Source organism: Dreissena polymorpha, chromosome 2, assembly GCF_020536995.1.
Source record: "Dreissena polymorpha isolate Duluth1 chromosome 2, UMN_Dpol_1.0, whole genome shotgun sequence".
Taxonomy (NCBI): Eukaryota; Metazoa; Mollusca; class Bivalvia; order Myida; family Dreissenidae; genus Dreissena; species Dreissena polymorpha.
Window position 1 is genome coordinate 62,010,862 of NC_068356.1, and position 18,050 is coordinate 62,028,911.

The window sequence follows — 18,050 nt, forward strand, 5'->3', positions numbered from 1 at the left end:
ATATATATATATATATATATATATATATATATATATATATATATATATATATATATATATATATATATATATACAATTTTAATTCGATCGATGTCCACAGTACACGTGTGTAGACTTACTTCAACATGGTTACATGTTTAAATACAAACATGTAACTTCTTAAACTACAGATCTGGAAATGAAGAAAGTGCATATATATATAGTCTACATATTAAAATACCTAATATTGTAGTCATGATAATAAATAAAAGATAATAGAGTCATCTGAAAGTAAGTTGATGAAAAACTAAATTAGTATGTTAATTATTTTCTAAGTTGTACGATCGGTTTTAGTTAACTGCTTCAAGCTGGGTTCCCACTGCCGATCAGATCAACTCGATCAAGCCCGACCAAGCGGTCGAGTACTGGTCTGGTTTGGTCGGCATGAGTGGTCGGGGACGGTCGGGTAGGTCGGCATTGTTCGGGCTTCCTACCCGATATTTTTTGACATGTCAAACAATATCGAGTAGCGGTCGAGTAGGAAATGGATCGAGAAGCGCCCGGGAAGTGGTCATGTATAAGTCGAATAGAAGATCGAGAGTTGATCGTGAAGCAATCGTGTGGCGATCGGATTGACATCTTTTACACGATCTGTACCCGATCCGCTCGACCTCTACCCGAGTTATTTGAGATCGCCACACGATCCACTCGACTTCTATTCGATTTGATGTACATATTTACTAGACTGCTACCCGATGGCTACTCGACCGTACACGATCACTTCCCGTTTGCTATTTGACCATACACGAGCTCTGTACCCGATCCGCTCGACCTCTACCCGAGTTATTTTAGATCGCTTTGTACGACTGTAGTACGACCATCACGATATGGTCGTGTGAAGATCTGGTGGCGATCGAGCTGAGGTCCACATGGTCGAGCTGAGATCGTATGGGGCTCGCGTATAGGTCGAGATGATCGAGCGGTTATCGGAGAGATGGTTGAGTGGACGTCGTGAATGAGTCGTGTGGGGGTCGTGTGTTATCGACAAGAGGTCGAGAAGAAGACGTGTATACCCTTTCTAGTCGAGCTTGATCGGGTTTGTCGGTAAATTTCGGTGATCGGGATAATTGAGTTGATCGGATCGGCAGTGGGAACCCGCCTTCAAGTCAGCATCCAACAACACTTTACAATTGTACAGAATACAAGTTGACGAATCACAATTCAACATTTCACAAAGCATTTTCAAGGCAACCGGTGTTACGGTACAAATTGTCATTAGTAGTTGCATGCTTTCTGTTATCGTGGAAGATCTTACTGTCCAGCTTAACTGCATATGTTTGAAAGGTCCCATGTAAGGATTTATTAAGATTTCGATATATCATCATCATCATTGTTATATTCATACATGAAGATAAGTGTTAGGTTCATTGGATCACACAATTAGTGGTTCTCGACCACCTGCTCGCTGTAAACACTTTATCTGGTAACAAAGTGTAAATGAACAATATACATGACATATATTTAATTAGACTTTTGTTCTTTAAAGTTTGAGGTTGAAACATTAATTCTGATTTGATATTGGAAATCTGTCCCATTATCTATTGAACACAGACCAGACTCAGCTCGGTAACGTTGGTTGTGGTGCAGTGGCATTCCCATTTAATGCGATATTCATGCCCATTGTATTTTCACCATCTAACCTAGTTCAATTGTGTTCTCTCTTTTCAAAGACTAAAAATGTAGACAGGGCTTTCATCTTAAAGTGCATAGTCTCAATGATGGCAGTGTACTTGTTTTCTATATACTTCCGACATCACTTAGTTTTGATTGAACACTTCTCACTCTCAATAGACCAGCTGTCTAACATCTTCCTTGTTAAGAAGAACTCTTACAGCTCTCAAGCAGTGGTTGAAATGTGAAATCATGACTTGGTATAAAAAAACTTCCTTCTGCGGTATGTAGAGGGTGAATATTAAATTAATACAATTTAAATGTGATAATAAACAAATGCTACTAAACGTTTTTATGGACATTGATCGACAATGATCATTCTGAGTACAAATTTCTTTGTACAGACATTCTGATTTTTGCGAAACGAATTAAACAAAGGGATTTTTTATATAATTCAAAGATAATTTTGAAGAAGTCCGACGGACTAACTTGACCCAAATACAAGGAGTCCGAGTCTCATTTCCACGAGTCTCTGACTACCGGACTCCCGTTAGTGTCGAACACTGACTACACTATAATAAATAGGTTTTATTTATTTAGATAATTGTCTATTTTAAGATATTTGAGGCCATATCGACCATGGATAAAGTGCGAACTACTACTACTCCTAAAAAATTAGAAGATTTAATATATCACACCGGCCTTCTCTCTACGCACCACAGCGTAGAACAGCGAATTACTAAAAGAGTCTGATAACAGTCATAAACATGTCAATGTACTCCGAAGAGATGCGTAGCCTAGAAAACATCTTTTGCTGGACATCATTTTATATGATGTGATAAGCAAGCTTGAAAACACTGTGCCTTTCCTTCAAAAGCTTAGTTCGTGAGGCTGCTCAGCATATTTGGTGTGAGGTGCTTACTCATATTCTCTATTTGTTTGTTTACATATAGATAAACAATCTATATCATAATCATATATCTTCTAACAAATTTTATTTTAATATATATGATTATGCAAATTATCTGTGCAACGGCAAACCATTTAAAACCAGAATATAATTTAGGTCATTCAAAATTATAACTGTTTTTTTACCATCAAATAATTGTATGGTTGTAACAATATACATACATTCTTAATGTTAACATTTATTTGATTGGTTGTCAGTATGTTGTGTAATGTGTATTTACCTATTGTTTTCAATGGTTTACGGTGGTTTTGCCTTCATATGATTTACATTCTAGGTTTACGGTGGTTTTGCCTTCATATGATTTACATTCTATATTTGGTCCTTTCACGGAAGAGATGAAAGTATCATCTCGAGACTTGAAGTGATATCTTGATAAATAAACAGTTAACATAAAATAATACAGGTTCAAAAGTGTAATGGTCAGAGTAATGTTCTTTTAACTCGTTTCATTGACCAGTCTTGACAAACCAAAAAACTGTTCGGTTTAAATACCTGATGGTGCAAGTATTGCAGTGAAAGAAAAACTTCCAAGTAAACACTGAATAAAAATGTAATCACAAATTTTGACAATTCAACAAATCGAACAACATTTTATGTTTATTACTTGATGCAGTGGTAATAAGATCTTGCAGCCCCCTTTCATGACTGGGGCTGTTTAGTATTTCCATTAAGTATTTCAGATTTCATGTGAAATTGAGTTCATTTATTAGTACAATATAATATGTTTGTTGTTATTGTGAACCCCAAAGTCAAGAAATGTTGATGATAATAGTTTGTTAAGTGTCAATTGGTTCTTTTATATGTTGGTATAGCAAGATTTGCAAATTCATAAATTAACAGATTAAACTTTGTGAATACTGCTGTACTTCTTTATGAAGTTGATACTGAATTACTACTGTCTTTAACATGTAAGATGTGTATGCTTATTAAATTGTTATGTAATTATTAATGTAGTATTTATTTAGATTTGCTAAAGAAACCCATATGGGTATACAGGGATTTGTTTCATTCTTTGGCAAGGGCCTTATATAGCCCCTTCTCCAAAGAGAAAGGCCCCTTCCAAGAAAATTTCTTTAAAATGATGCAATTTTCCCCAAATGTCTCCTTACTTTGGGAAATGTCTTCCCCTTTTTCAGTTTTGTCGATATTTCCTCCTCTAAATTGAAAGACCAGGCCTTTTTCCCAAAGCAAGAACAAAAGCCATGTCATAAAATTGGAAACTAAAGAAACTTTAATAGACCACAAACAAGCATCATTGGGTATATATTGTTATTTATTTTGAAACCACTGTTTTATTAATATGCATACTCCGAGTTTATATGCATCTAATCAGCATCAATAACAACATAGAAACAAAAACATAAATATATACCTCTATTAATGCATACACTTTGTATTGATTATGCAAAAATAACTATAAAATGGTTTGTGTATATAGTTCCTTAAGAGAAAAAGCTTTTCATAGTCCCTGTCTGTCACTGCAGTTGAAATATTAAACTTGCTGCATAACAATACCTTCTGTGTAGTTCGATGGTGTTCATGTACTTTCGCACCTTAAAACTGGTACAAATCTTTGGACGAATCCTTATCAAATATGAAACACAACAGAAGAATAACACATTTAAACTGAAGTGCTTTTAGTTTCTTTGTCTTTTATTTATACAAAAAAGTATGTACAAATAATTAAGCAAAAATATGAATCATGATATTAAAAATAGACAAGTGAATTGGACAAAATCTTATATTTAAAAAACGTGTTTGTTTAAAAAGACAATAGATAAAACTTCAACCGTGTGGTTTATTTAATATGTTCAGTTTAAAATAAATAAGTTTGAACAATACACAATTAATACAGTATTCCACCATGTCATATTGGTTCATTTGATATATTATCAGTTCAGACTAAAACATATGTTCTAGAAACTTATAATAATGTTAGTCAGGTTAGTTACTGGATGTTATTTTAGTATACACTTGCCCTGGACATTTATCACTTTCATGCACACACAAAGTGTTGGTGAACAGGACCATCATCATCGTGCTAATCTGCCATGAAAGTTAGGCATATTTGAAACCAAAATGGAATCTAAAACATAGCATGTATGTGTCAATTATTGTCCTGAACTGACAATAACTTGAGTGCATATACATCGAATGTAATACCATTTTGGTAAAATATAGCCAGTTTCTGATACATAACATTTTTGATAATACTTTATTCACAGAAGTTGACTATTTTCGTTATTGCACCAGAAGAATTAATGTTTACATTTAACCGGTACTCATCAGTTTGTTACCCAGATATTTTATCAGGGATTAAAATTTCGTTTGACAATGGTTCCCGGCCTGTAAGTGTAGCATTGGTTCCTGGCTAAGACGAAAAATAATGTTGTGGCTTCCACCGCGTAGAGATTTAATACATACTTTACAACTTAGCAAATGTAAACGTGTAACATCGCAAAGTTTAAAGATACGCGTTGACCAATCAAAACGTGTTCACATTATCACAGTAGACATTGGCAGTTCGTTAAAGTTACTGTTGCAAATGTGTATACTTTAGCATTCACCTTTGTAAAGAAGCGTTAGAGTTGTGACAAAGTTTTGTGCGTTGTGTATGAGATTTAAAAATACAAGTAAATATATATTTTACATTTCGAACATTTAATATCTTATTCATTGAAAAGTTTTAATTGGACAATGCACAAGTTGAACATTTGAGATATCCCCACCTAAAAAAATAAAATTGCTATAAATTAAACAATTAAAAAATATAAAACCTTGTGTATTTAAACGGCTTTTATTTGAAATGTATGTAAAATCTATAATTGTAACATGGAACATATCAGCTGAATACTCAACACGTGCATCATTTATGGTGATAAATAATATTGGCGGTCTTTCCCTTCCAAGAGACTCATGTTTAAAACAGAGTTTATTATAAATTGAAATAAATCAACCATTCACATGTCACATATTATTAGAGAGAGAAGGGGGAGAGAACGTAATTGTATAATAGATCGAGCATGTTAACGTGGAATTTAAATGTCAAAATTTTACAACTAATGTAACTAGTGCTCCTTATAGGTTGATTATAAAATTATGTTGCCATTTTACAAACACATGTGTTATATGTGCGAAAAAAAACTAGTTTATGCCCTAAACATTTCCTCTAGCACAGAAAATTTAAAACCATATTAATTGGAGCGATTCGTGCACATAAAAACCTCGAGTCATTTTTGTACAGTGATCCGCCTTGTGCATTCAAAAACACAACTTGCGTTGTAATTTTCAATGTTATGGTAATAGATATATTTTACCAAAACTATTACAATGAAAACACGTGAACATTCATAGTTACCTTAACTATTTTTATATTAATAGTTTGGAATACATATGTTTACTTTTTCAGGAAATGATTTCAACCAGTATGCTCCTTGTGTGGATTGTCTGCAGTTCGAGACTTGCAATGGGTAAGATGAAGTGAACTGCACGGTTTTAATGTTAAAATAAACACCATATACTCGCGTATAGTTCTTCATACTTAATAAATTAAAGTTAACATCCACGGATTCCTTTTTCAATTAATTCGTATTTTCTGTTTTGACAGCTTTATTCACTATACTAGTTAATAGTTGGCTCAAAGTGTCAAGAGTAAATAAAACGTGTACAGAAAGTAAATGACTCCAACTCTTGACCTCTCGCTATCGTGGCGAGCGCTAACGCTGGTCATTTCAAATGCGCTTTATTTCGGTACCATTGCTCTGTCAACTTAAAATTCGGAATTAATTGAATTCGATTAAAATGTAAAAGCGTAGATTTGAATCACCCATGGTCAGAGTGGCTCATACCACCACCTCACGTGATGTGTCATAAATACCGGGGGAAAGTGTGCAAGTCCAGGTCTTTAATCCGAGCAATCTCGCCCAAGGGGCAGTTATTTACATAATGCTTTTGATGACCGTGATAATAATTACACCACAGGCAGTAGATTTTTTGTTTTAAAGGCTTCATTTTATTACAAGCTGAAGTAATTAAACATGACGCGACTATTGGAATACAATAAATTCGATTGTAAGTAATGCCTATTAATGCTTTAAATTTCAATGGATTCGTGATTTTTACAATATTGTCTTACCATTTTCATGATGTCTTCATCTTAAAAAAATGTGGTTTGTTGAATACAAATGTTGCTCTTTTCTATGATGTATTTATATGACTGCACATTACTCGTTTCAACTTGCACAATCAATTACTTTATTTCTACATATAAAGTTATTTGATTTGACATTTGTATGCGCGAACGAGTTTTGCTATTTAAATGTTTGGGAAAAAAGTGTCGACTTAAGCGGATGTTGAAATAATATAGAAACTTAACATAAACAAGAAGGCGAAATATAAAGTAAAACATACGCGACAAAAATAGCGGCTAAGTAATTTGACTCAATTTACATAGCAGCTGAAGCATTATATAAAAAATATCGAGGCCATTAATGTTCGCCACTTTTTTATTTGGAAAAAAAAATCAAAGATAGCTAATCGATGGACCATACACATATATATTTAATGATGCCAACACTTTTTTTTAATTTTGACAGCAAATGTGTGGAAATTTACTCTTAACAAAAGCAAAATATTCGATTCGCTTTTACAAATATAACCACACATATGTTCTTAAGTTTCCAGATTGGTTGTGAATGTTTAAAAAAAAATCCAGTACTAAGCGATACCTTGAAAGTAAGATTGGTTCGTTGTTTATGCATCGTCAAAAAGGGTAGCATCACGTATCAAAGTCCTTAAATTTGTCTTATATGTCTCAAAATAACTTTCCAATAGACAACGCTTGTAATTTGAATTGGTTGTTAATGTTCATAATCAACATAGTCGTTTCCTTGTTAAATATGAATTGTACTTTATTACAATAGATCTGGTGCAATCCTATGAAGTGCCTGTTTATTGCAACGTTACCTCACATCCCGAGAGACAGATTGAACTATATATAAGAACCAACCAAACATTCGAATGCACAATATCTCGTCCGAATGCTAGTTCAGAAGTTATCGAATGCATATCTCGAGCTAAAGACTGCACAGGCACAGGAAAGGAACATTTACCCGGTAAGTATACGCCAAGTGGTATTACTATTATTATTATTTTTATTTTTATTATTACTCGTGGCGGTGGTACTGCTGGTGCTGCTAATGGTAGCTGTAGTATTTGTATTAGCAGTAGTACTACTAGTAGTAGTAGTAGTAGTAGTAGTAGTAGTAGTAGTAGTAGTAGTAGTAGTAGTAGTAGTAGTAGTAGTAGTAGTAGTAGTAGTAGTAGTAGTAGTAGTAGTAGTAGTAGAAATAGTAGTAATAGTTGTAGTAGAAGTAGCAGCAGCAGCAGCAGCAGTAGCATTAGCAGAAGTAGCAGTAGCAGGATAAGTAGTAGTAGTAGTAGTAGTAGTAGTAGTAGTAGTAGTAGTAGTAGTAGTAGTAGTAGTAGTAGTAGTAGTAGTAGTAGTAGTAGTAGTAGTAGTAGTAGTAGTAGTAGTATTTAATATTTAATAAATCTGTATAATATTTGCACTGACATTCATTGACAAAGATTCATCTAAACGTATGATAGTTCACAAATGGTATTTTTAAACACAAGAAACAAAACACATTTAAACCTTGGTTTATACCCCGGGCAATAATCATTAGGTACGGAAGAACGTTGAGCCGGATAAACAGATTCCACAACCCCCTTTCCTGAAACGTCGTTGTACGAGGGTAAAGTTATACCACGAAAGTTGTCAACAAGACTTGTATCGCCAAGCTAATATGATGATCATAACGCAGCACAGTGCAGTTCTATTCCACTGTCCCGGGTATACATTGCCAAGGGCTTTCCATGTTTTTCCATGTTAAACAGGAGGCTTGAAAATTATATTGTATATAATGAGAATGCAATACTGCTCCAGCAGCTGGAGTTTCACTTCTTCATATTCTTTCTATTGAGTGTTCGGACTCTGTTTCCGGCCTTTCCCAAACTAGCCTTAAAATGAATATGATTTAAAAATACTGGATTATTGCCCATTATATAGAAGGAAATCGGCGTAAATAGTTTCCATGGTATTCCAGCATCCCTTTATTATTATTTACCATGAATACCCTTGAACATGTTTAAGGATTTTCAAGCTCGCGTTGAACAATTACCTACCGAAAACCCCTTCCCATGTATATGGAAAACCACGCACAATTGTATAAATTTTCTAAAGTTTTCCATGCACACGGAAAATTCAGACCGCATTTGTTCCACTTAGGCTGGAAAATGTTCCAATTTTTCCATGGTGAATATATCAGAAATGCTGGTATGTAACCATGGTTTCAAATAAACAATGTTCCGTTCTCACTGTAATAAATACAAATAAGAATATTAATACACTTTTTCAAAAGAAATTAAAAACATATTTAAAAAAAATCATTGCCAAATCGTCTGCCTATATGGTGAAATATTGTAGAGTAATATAATAACATTTGAATTTTGTCAGGGCAAAATGATATCAACTCTATACAAAGTTGACATAAGTTGATAATCCGAATTATACACAAAATGTTTAAGATACACTTATATTCAAACCATGTTTGTTTTTTCAATCCATTAATTCCGCATGTTAAGTCCTAACTCTTTTTTCGCCAATGTTTTTTCCTCCTATCGATAAATTCAAATTATATCCAGCCAGAATGCCTACGATTAACATATTACCACTAGTCGCTGAATATCCCTACAATTTATATGAGTCCCTGGATCACACTGTGTGTTGGAAATTATAATAATCAACTGCCTATCTTTGAATTCACAGCCCTTTACAATGAACCAATCTTGAGGCGTATTGCATGAGCTACTTCCTCTAAATGCGCACATGCTGTCTGCTTGACCAATGTTGTCCGGCCTGTCTCCATTATTTTCTAACATAAACTGGATCAAGATGGTATAAAAAGTCCATAAAACATTAAAAATACTGCATTTCAAAGATAAAGCCTGGAAAAAGTATCAATTTACAGGGATTTCCGTTATTTACCATGTTTCACCAGGGATTTCCAGCATCATGTGTATGCTGTCCCTGGACAATGTATACCCGGGCTTCATTTGAATTTATGAGTGCCTTCAAGTAAAAATACACACTACAGACCAATAAATAGCCAAAGTCACTACAGAAGGATTGTTATTGTTATACCTTTGCTATCAAAGGTAAGCAATGTTTGGGTGCAAGAATGAATGAATTACTTCGTGCGTCAGATACAAATAATTGTGTACTTTGTAATATATAAGAACATGTTTAATACACAGTTTTTAGTGTGAGCGTTAAATCGTTTAAAAGTCGATAAGATTTCTATTTGAACGAATCGGCCACGTGTATCGGGTTTTTAACATACAATAAAATACTTATCAGTCACCGTTAATAAGAGGAAAATACGATGATGTGTGCAAAACAACTCAAACACAATGAACTTGTTCATATATTTTTAATATGTTTACAAATGATCAATAAAACATTTTAAAATATTATATGCCTTTCATATAGAAACTTTGCATGTCAATGCTTTGACACAGCAATCGAGCTAATTCAAACGAAATCATGTCTTAGACGCGCTCTTCATTTGATAAAATAGTTACATACGATATTGAGGCTCATGCATTTGCTTTTACGGTAACGCCTATTCGTATTATATAAAAAACATATTGGGAATATTACATATAGTCATGCTTTATTTCGAAAGCATGCTTACACATTTCATGAAATCTCAAATGACTGTAAAAGAACATCAATTTGCTGTAAATTAGTTGTATTGATTACTCAAACGTATGAGTGGCAGCTATTTTCCACAATTAGCAAATTACTTTCGTATACACATAGCTAGATTTGAAAAACAAATGGTTATAACGACACTTGTTGCTAGCAACAAATTTGTTTGTTTAATTTGAACGAAGCTTTGATACATTTACTCTTAACTGTGCACAACTATGAAAAAAGCATGATATTTGATACAAATAACTTACTCGCAACTAAAAACAACTCGCCTATTTGAATCATGACCTAAATTGTATGCTCATAATACTAAATGTATACAGTCGAATAAATATATATTTGTGTCTTGTTCAATTTCAGATAAGTATAGTTCCAATCGTACGTCGACACTTACTACTCTAATCATCCGAAATGAAACGAACAATTTCAATGTGTCATGTTACAATCCATACAATATCAGTGGCACGCGCACGCATCTGGAGATCCCCATTGGATGTAACACTACAAAATCAGGTATGTGTATGGTTTGTCGTACTATTATTCTTTTGGCGTGTGTATATTCTGTCATGTATGTCTCTCAAGTTTAATGCCCCACACTTGTAAGTGTATTGCCTTAAGCAAATATTTTAATATTAAAATACTAACATCTCTATGTTACAAGTCTTTAATATTAAGGCATGCGTTGCTTCTGACCTTGCCATGTTGACCAATGTTACCGAACATCAATTTAAAATTCACTTTAATACATAATAAATCAAGTGTGATAATTGTGTTATAGTAGATTGAACCTGTTCATAAATCATCATGTATGTGCACTCGTGTATAGGTATTGGTTTGTCTAACTATAATTCTTTTGGATATTCTGTCTATTATGTCTCTAAGTTTAAAGCTGCACACATGTAAGTGTTTTGCCATCGGCAAATATTTAAATATTGAAAATAAACAACATACTTTTTAAGAACTCTTTGACATTAAGACACGTGTTGCTTCCGACCATTCGATATTTACCAATATGATTCAACATCAATTTGGAATTGACTTGAATTGATCATATATCTAGTGGAATAATGTTGGCATTGTACTTTAAACCTGTTCCTCAAGTCCTAACACCCCTACTACGATTCTTTAAATGCGGTTAAATACATGTAGTACATAGTATTCCATATTTTTATTTCGCCAACTTGTTAATCGAAGTAGAATATGTCATCGCAGTACAATACATGGTAGTTAACGTACAAATGACAATATTAAATATTTCAATGGCATGTTTTCCGAGAGAAATTGACGCCATAATAGAAGCCGCCGTAAAATACCATAATGTACATTGCTTACACAATTAGAAAGCTATATGTAATCGCATTCTAAAACTTCTTATATTTAACACCATACCACAGTATTAGTATGGTACAAACCGCACTGGTAGCAACCATACTCAGTTATAAAGTAAATATTTATCTAAGTATATATATATATATATATATATATATATATATATATATATATATATATATATATATATATATATATATATATATATATATATATATATATATATATATATATATATATATATATATATATATACATATATATATACTAAATGGTTAATATTCAATTTTACTGAAGGTAACATTGTTGCAAATTTCATGAAAACAACAGAAGAAATGCATCATTGTTTGTTAAAGTTGCACATACATACTTACTTTTTAATGGCAGGTGGATTATAAATCCTACTAAATAATGAAAATAAATCAAATCGCATGTGTTGTTTCTCCTCATTAGCAATACATTGAGTTCAAATTTAAGAGTACAAGGTACATATCATATAAAAAGTGAATTCATACTCGAAGAGTGTTTCACGGTGCATACCAGTTCTAAATTCTCTTCATTTAAAAGTCCTCATTACATGAAAAATACAACAACTTTTCCAATTGCAATAATCAGGACATGACAAGAGCTTCTTAAAGATGATAAGCAGCCTTTATAGTTGGTACATATGATCTCAATGCCTAATTTATTGAAAATATAGTTTCAAAGTTTACGTAATGAGGCAGCTTTTTATTATACTCGAAGCTAAAAATAAGATTGATAATATTGATAACCTGCTTTAATACAATTTGTTTTGAAACAAAATCGATTACCTAGCCATGTTTTCTTCATGTTCATGTCTTATACTGTCAAAACAAATAAGCAATTTATACCATAATTGGATTTATCAAGACTTGCAGTTACAAATATTTATTATATCCCTTAAATTCCGCTATAGATAAATGAAAATTTCCCCATCTCCCGAAACTTCATCATTTCAAAAAGACTGATTTACATTAAGCTATTGCCTACATGCACATTTTCAGAAGAAAAATTATTTTGCGGGACCGAAATATAAGATCTATGTAATAACACTGAACACAGGTCAGAGTCTAAGTCTTTTGAAGAACGTTTTATTGAGCTCATAATCCATTTGGTATCAATAACAAAGCTGTCTTTCTAAATTAAATTATGGTTTGTCGATGATTTGTTTAAAAGAAATATGACCTTCAAGGCACAAACAAAGATGTATTTTTCGGAATATACATTGGAATACTTTGTAGACGGATTGTTGTTCTTTCCACCTGAACAATATATAACAAAGTTTACACGAGCTTGTTATAAACAAATTGCCTGACATCTTCCTGACAAGCAACATCAATAATGTAATCAGTTTAAACTAACCATTTGCTGGGCTTTACAATGATGCAAAATTGGTAAATAAACATGGTGTTAGATAAAAGAGTACCATTAAATGATTTTATATCAAAAAGATTAAAGTTGTTGGGCAGGCATTAGGGGATCTGATCAATACTAGATGGTATTAAGTATGGATTTGTTAATTGTATTACAACTTACTACAAGTAATAACAAGTTGAATGAGGACCAGTCGACTCGGCACAATTGTTTAAACGTCGCTTTTAAACAGGCTTAAACTTAAATGTACGGCTTAAATAATGAACAACAGCTGAAAACATTACATTAAAAGATATATATTCTGAATGAAATTACAGTTTGAGTTTTATACCCAAACTATGATTTTATTTTAAACAAATAAATATACCAGAATTTCATTAGGATATGATATTTAGACAATATAATCGTGTTTAAGAATTGAACCTCAGTACATTACCAATTCTAAATGTTCTGTTTAAAATACTTCTTACAATTTACTGACTCTGAAATTTGAAACAATTATAGTAAACAGAAAGCACTGTACAAAATCACCATCTAAAGCCTTGATAAAAATATTCGACATAGACCACTGCCGTAGTATTTACTTATATAGAATTTCTTTGAAACATAGCCATAATGTTCTTCTTGAACTATGTTTGTAAATAAATTGGATATGCATGTTTAAATTTTTTGTCGCAGAGCTTACCCTGTGTACTTCTTTTGAGTTGCTGTCCTATTTCTTTGAGCACGTCAAGCATTTTCTTTTCACTCAACTTGTAAATAAAATAGAATTGAAGTAAATGTCTTTTGGTGGAATATAGAACTTTGTTGCTGGAAGAATTTTTTTATATATTATTGTATAACAAAATGTAATGCAAGTCGTCATAGTTGTCGATTAAATACATCAGTTAAACATTGTCATGTTGCTTTGCTTGACAATTTAAAATATTTACAAACATGCATTCCCCGCAAATCAATTATTAATTTTGAAAATAATTTCATGTAGCTAAAGCGACACATATGTTATGGAACATATTTTCAACTGTACTCATTCATTACATTATTAAGCACGCATTTTACTGACAGTGTACTCACATGAAGAACATCTCAGGGTTTGTTCGTATTTTGCTACAAAAGCATTAACTAAATTTAAAACAAAATGTTTCTTTCGTTTAACGATACAATTATTTTATTTCACGAGGTTATAGAGATTAAATAAAGTCCCATCAATTACCGAAATTAACAAAAATCCTCTATACTTTAAGTGAAAGCAGTCTTTAAGAATGACTATTTTGACTAATTCTCATTCATTCATCTTTAATATAAATCTAAACCACAATATGTACATGTTTATATTGAAACGATAGTAATTATTCTATTAAGAGGTCACTTACTTAATTTCTAATAGCCACTGACACATGCCACAATAAACAACAGAAGATAAGACTGCCAATTAAATTAAAATACTGGTATGGTACTTGCGCTGGTAAAGGTGATCTTTCATCTTGTCTCTAATGTAACCTAATGCTTTGGGAATGTATTAATAAATGGTCGTTAACCCCTACCGCTGACGAGTACTCATATAGGTGCTTGGACACATACATTTATTGATTGGAAGTTATTATAGACAGTAAAAACAAACCATCAACAGCGAATCATGATTTTAATAAATTAATAGTTAAGACAGATTGATACAAAAGTTATTGTTAACAATAAGTCGTTTCATTTTTTAGATTCAATAAGAAAAAAACAACAAAATCTGACCAGAAGGCAACTGAAAATAAACTAATAAGATAATTAAAAATTAAATGCCTAGCACATATAGTTCAGTTGATAAGTAAAGTATTACCTCCCTTGGCTTCTCGTTGTATGTAAGCTCTTCATTCCCAAAGTTCACTTGGCCCAGCTCTTCAACAGGATTCCTGCTGTTTCTTAAGTCGTGTTTGCGGAATGCTGGTTTTCTTCTGCATATTTGATATCGGTTTTTTAACTTTGCTTGCAAAGATGAATAGCAGTATGAATAGCAGGTGCTGAGAATGGACAAGATATCAATAAAGATAGTCAAATATTCAAATTGAGTTCACGTGGAAAACATCACATTTACTTTTGAATTGGGAGAAAGGTAAAAGGGGTTTTATTGAAATTAGTATTTGAAATAATTCAGGCACATAAACAAATGACGTTTACGATTGAATTAAACTAATTGCAATGCAATTGTAACGCAAACATCGGATGGGATTCCCGAAGGCAAAACGATTTGTTTGAGATAAAATTCTTCTTACCAAATAACTTTAACCTGGTCAACACGCTAGGCAAGAAATCTTTAACCACTGTACAGGTAAAGTTCCTTCTAGATATATGTTTGTGTTTAGCGAGGATCTGTTGTTGCTTTTTAACATATAACATATATCATACTATAAATGATTAATTACGGTTAGATAATTTCTTATATATGGTAAGATAATTACAGCTAAACACGCAAACTTACACTTATATATATGACATGTACAAGTGCAATTACAATTTCTTGCAAAAGACTTTTCAGGGAGATGCTGACCTCAATCAAGGTAGTGCTTCATAGCCGTTTAACCAGCCTTCCACCATCCGTTTTCTGTGACCTATTGGAGAACTGTCTGATACTGAAAATACAATTAAAAAGACATATACGTAAATAAGAACCTACAAAATGCTTATGCCAAATTTGATTCTATCAAATACATATATTAACTAGGAACATACATTAATTGGAGATCCAAAGTGTCATAATATGGCTAATGAAATTCTCATTCTCTCGCTCGATGACCTCTCAAAAATCAATCTTAAAAAAGAAAATGATTTATTTCTTAATTTGAACAGACGTATTAATGGAATAAATAAAATTAACAAAGTAAAGTAGACAACGTACCTACTTGCATTGTTTATCCATGCCTAAAGGAAAAGATTTTAGCTTCTATGATGACATTCAACGAAATTAATGATATTTCTGTTATACTAACCATTCTTTATAAACAGACGACGAGAGACACATGCGGCTTATGGGAGCTTACCGATAAAGACTGATACAGTAACATTTATTGATTTCATAATATTAACGGTGTAAATACATTTATTTAGTAGTAAAGACATTTTTATTGACACTGTGGCATTTTATGGACATGACGTTGCATTTAAGAGAAAGTAATTTGAAAAGTAATTTGTGTAACAATTTTTATCTTGTCTTTTTTCTCGATAACGACGTTATGAGTACTGTTTGCTGATAGCGTCACATATGCAACAAGACATTGCATTTTATATGCATTATGGATTGAGTTCTAACATATGGATAAATATTATGGATTGAGCATATGGATACATGTTAATCGTACAACATTACTCAAATGATTTGGAAAAAAAACGCATCTTATGTAAACTAGTTGTATTCGTCTTTAAAACGTCTGATGTTCTTTTGTTTACACAACAATCAAACAACTTGTGTGCAAACAGCGCTAGAATTGAAAGTATGTTATGACGACAGATGTGATAGAAACAGTTATTATCCGAAGTTGTTTTTGTTTTTGTTTTTACTGAAACTCAGAAATAACAAATATATAAAGTCGAAGTAGAAAGGTTAACATGTTTTGCCAATGGTTATAGGTTGTTCTACTTTAGCTGAAACAACTTATGAAACAATTTATGATTAAAATTCATATTAAATTTATGATAAATCCGATGTCAATCGCATGCCGGCAATTAATATTTTGATCACTGGGTACGTAGGAACGTGGATAATAATTGAATGCTCGTGTTTATTTTTTATTTCACGTTTAATTTTTATCAAACTTACAAACTTAAAAAAATATCGCGGATATCTAACGGTAGTGTTGATTTTGCATGAGTAGTGCATGCCTTTAACGAACTTTTAATACACTTTTTAATGTAGAGAAACATAAGGTCTGCTTCTTATCAGTACATATATGATCGCATCGTTGGAGCATCCGTTTAACAAAAACTGATATCGGATACTGTAAACGGTAAAAAGTACAGACAAATTATGTGATTGTTTAAGTTGTTACATTATTAATCGCAGTATACGCACGTTTAACTTCATTACTTTAGAATTTAATTCATACCGGTGCATGTGTAAGAAATATGAAATTCCATCTATATTGCCGAGTTAGAAATGTGTGCCAGCATCGTGTCTTTTTTATTATTGTCCGATTTATTTTTCTATATAGGGCAATATATGAATCCTGATTAGATACCTAGTTCGATATTTCCAGACTGTGCCAACGGGACTTTCGGTGTGGCGTGTCACGGCCGCTGCTACTGTGCCGACGGTGTGGCATGCGAAAAGGACACCGGGAAGTGTCCGGCAGGCGGCTGCTCCCCAGGGTACAAGGGTCCGCAGTGCGAAACGGGTACGACGAAATAGATTCAATTTTCAAACACTTCATACTTCTAGATACATATCATAACGTTATCTTTATGTGAAATTAAATAGCACCATTTGTACGTATAGCTTATAACATTTTCTGTATGAATAGTTTCTTTATATATAGAGTGCAATGACGGCAAATATGGCGACGCCTGCCTCCAAGATTGTGGGTCATGCGCAAATGATGACGTTTGTGATCACGTGACCGGACGGTGTCCAAACGGATGTTCTGATGGATGGCTCAATGACACGTGCCAGACGGGTAAAACTATATGAACCTAGCGACAGTTATCGTATGATTACAACTTGGATGATAAATAAAAACAAAATATATATAAACCTTTCTGTAGATATATTTTTTGTTTGTTGTTTATTTTAATAATTTCCTTTAGATCGAACAAATATGCAAAATATGGCCGATTGCATCTTCTTGGTACAAAGGGACCACAGCTGTGGAACTGTTTAAAATGCCAACCATGGCATGCATTTCATAATCGAATTTTATCTAATTTTACTATGTATAATTGAACTTTTGA

General features: G+C 32.7%; 2 protein-coding genes across 3 annotated transcripts in view; one reads left to right on the top strand and one right to left on the bottom strand.

The window, feature by feature from the left end:
• LOC127869767 (A disintegrin and metalloproteinase with thrombospondin motifs adt-1-like) overlaps positions 1 to 18,050 on the bottom strand; it is a 214,104-nt gene that overhangs the window by 100,265 nt on the left and 95,789 nt on the right. The gene's annotated exons all lie outside the window — the stretch shown is intronic.
• LOC127867265 (uncharacterized) overlaps positions 1 to 18,050 on the top strand; it is a 39,242-nt gene that overhangs the window by 4,586 nt on the left and 16,606 nt on the right. For both annotated transcript variants that reach the window (XR_008043409.1, XM_052408291.1), the window contains exons 2-6: positions 6,030 to 6,090; positions 7,543 to 7,734; positions 10,758 to 10,910; positions 17,360 to 17,497; positions 17,639 to 17,776. Coding sequence is in view for 1 of the 2 variants with exons in the window: in XM_052408291.1 (XP_052264251.1) it covers positions 6,033 to 6,090; positions 7,543 to 7,734; positions 10,758 to 10,910; positions 17,360 to 17,497; positions 17,639 to 17,776 (679 nt within the window). In the remaining variant the exon portion in view is untranslated. The remainder of the gene's footprint in view (positions 1 to 6,029; positions 6,091 to 7,542; positions 7,735 to 10,757; positions 10,911 to 17,359; positions 17,498 to 17,638; positions 17,777 to 18,050) is intronic.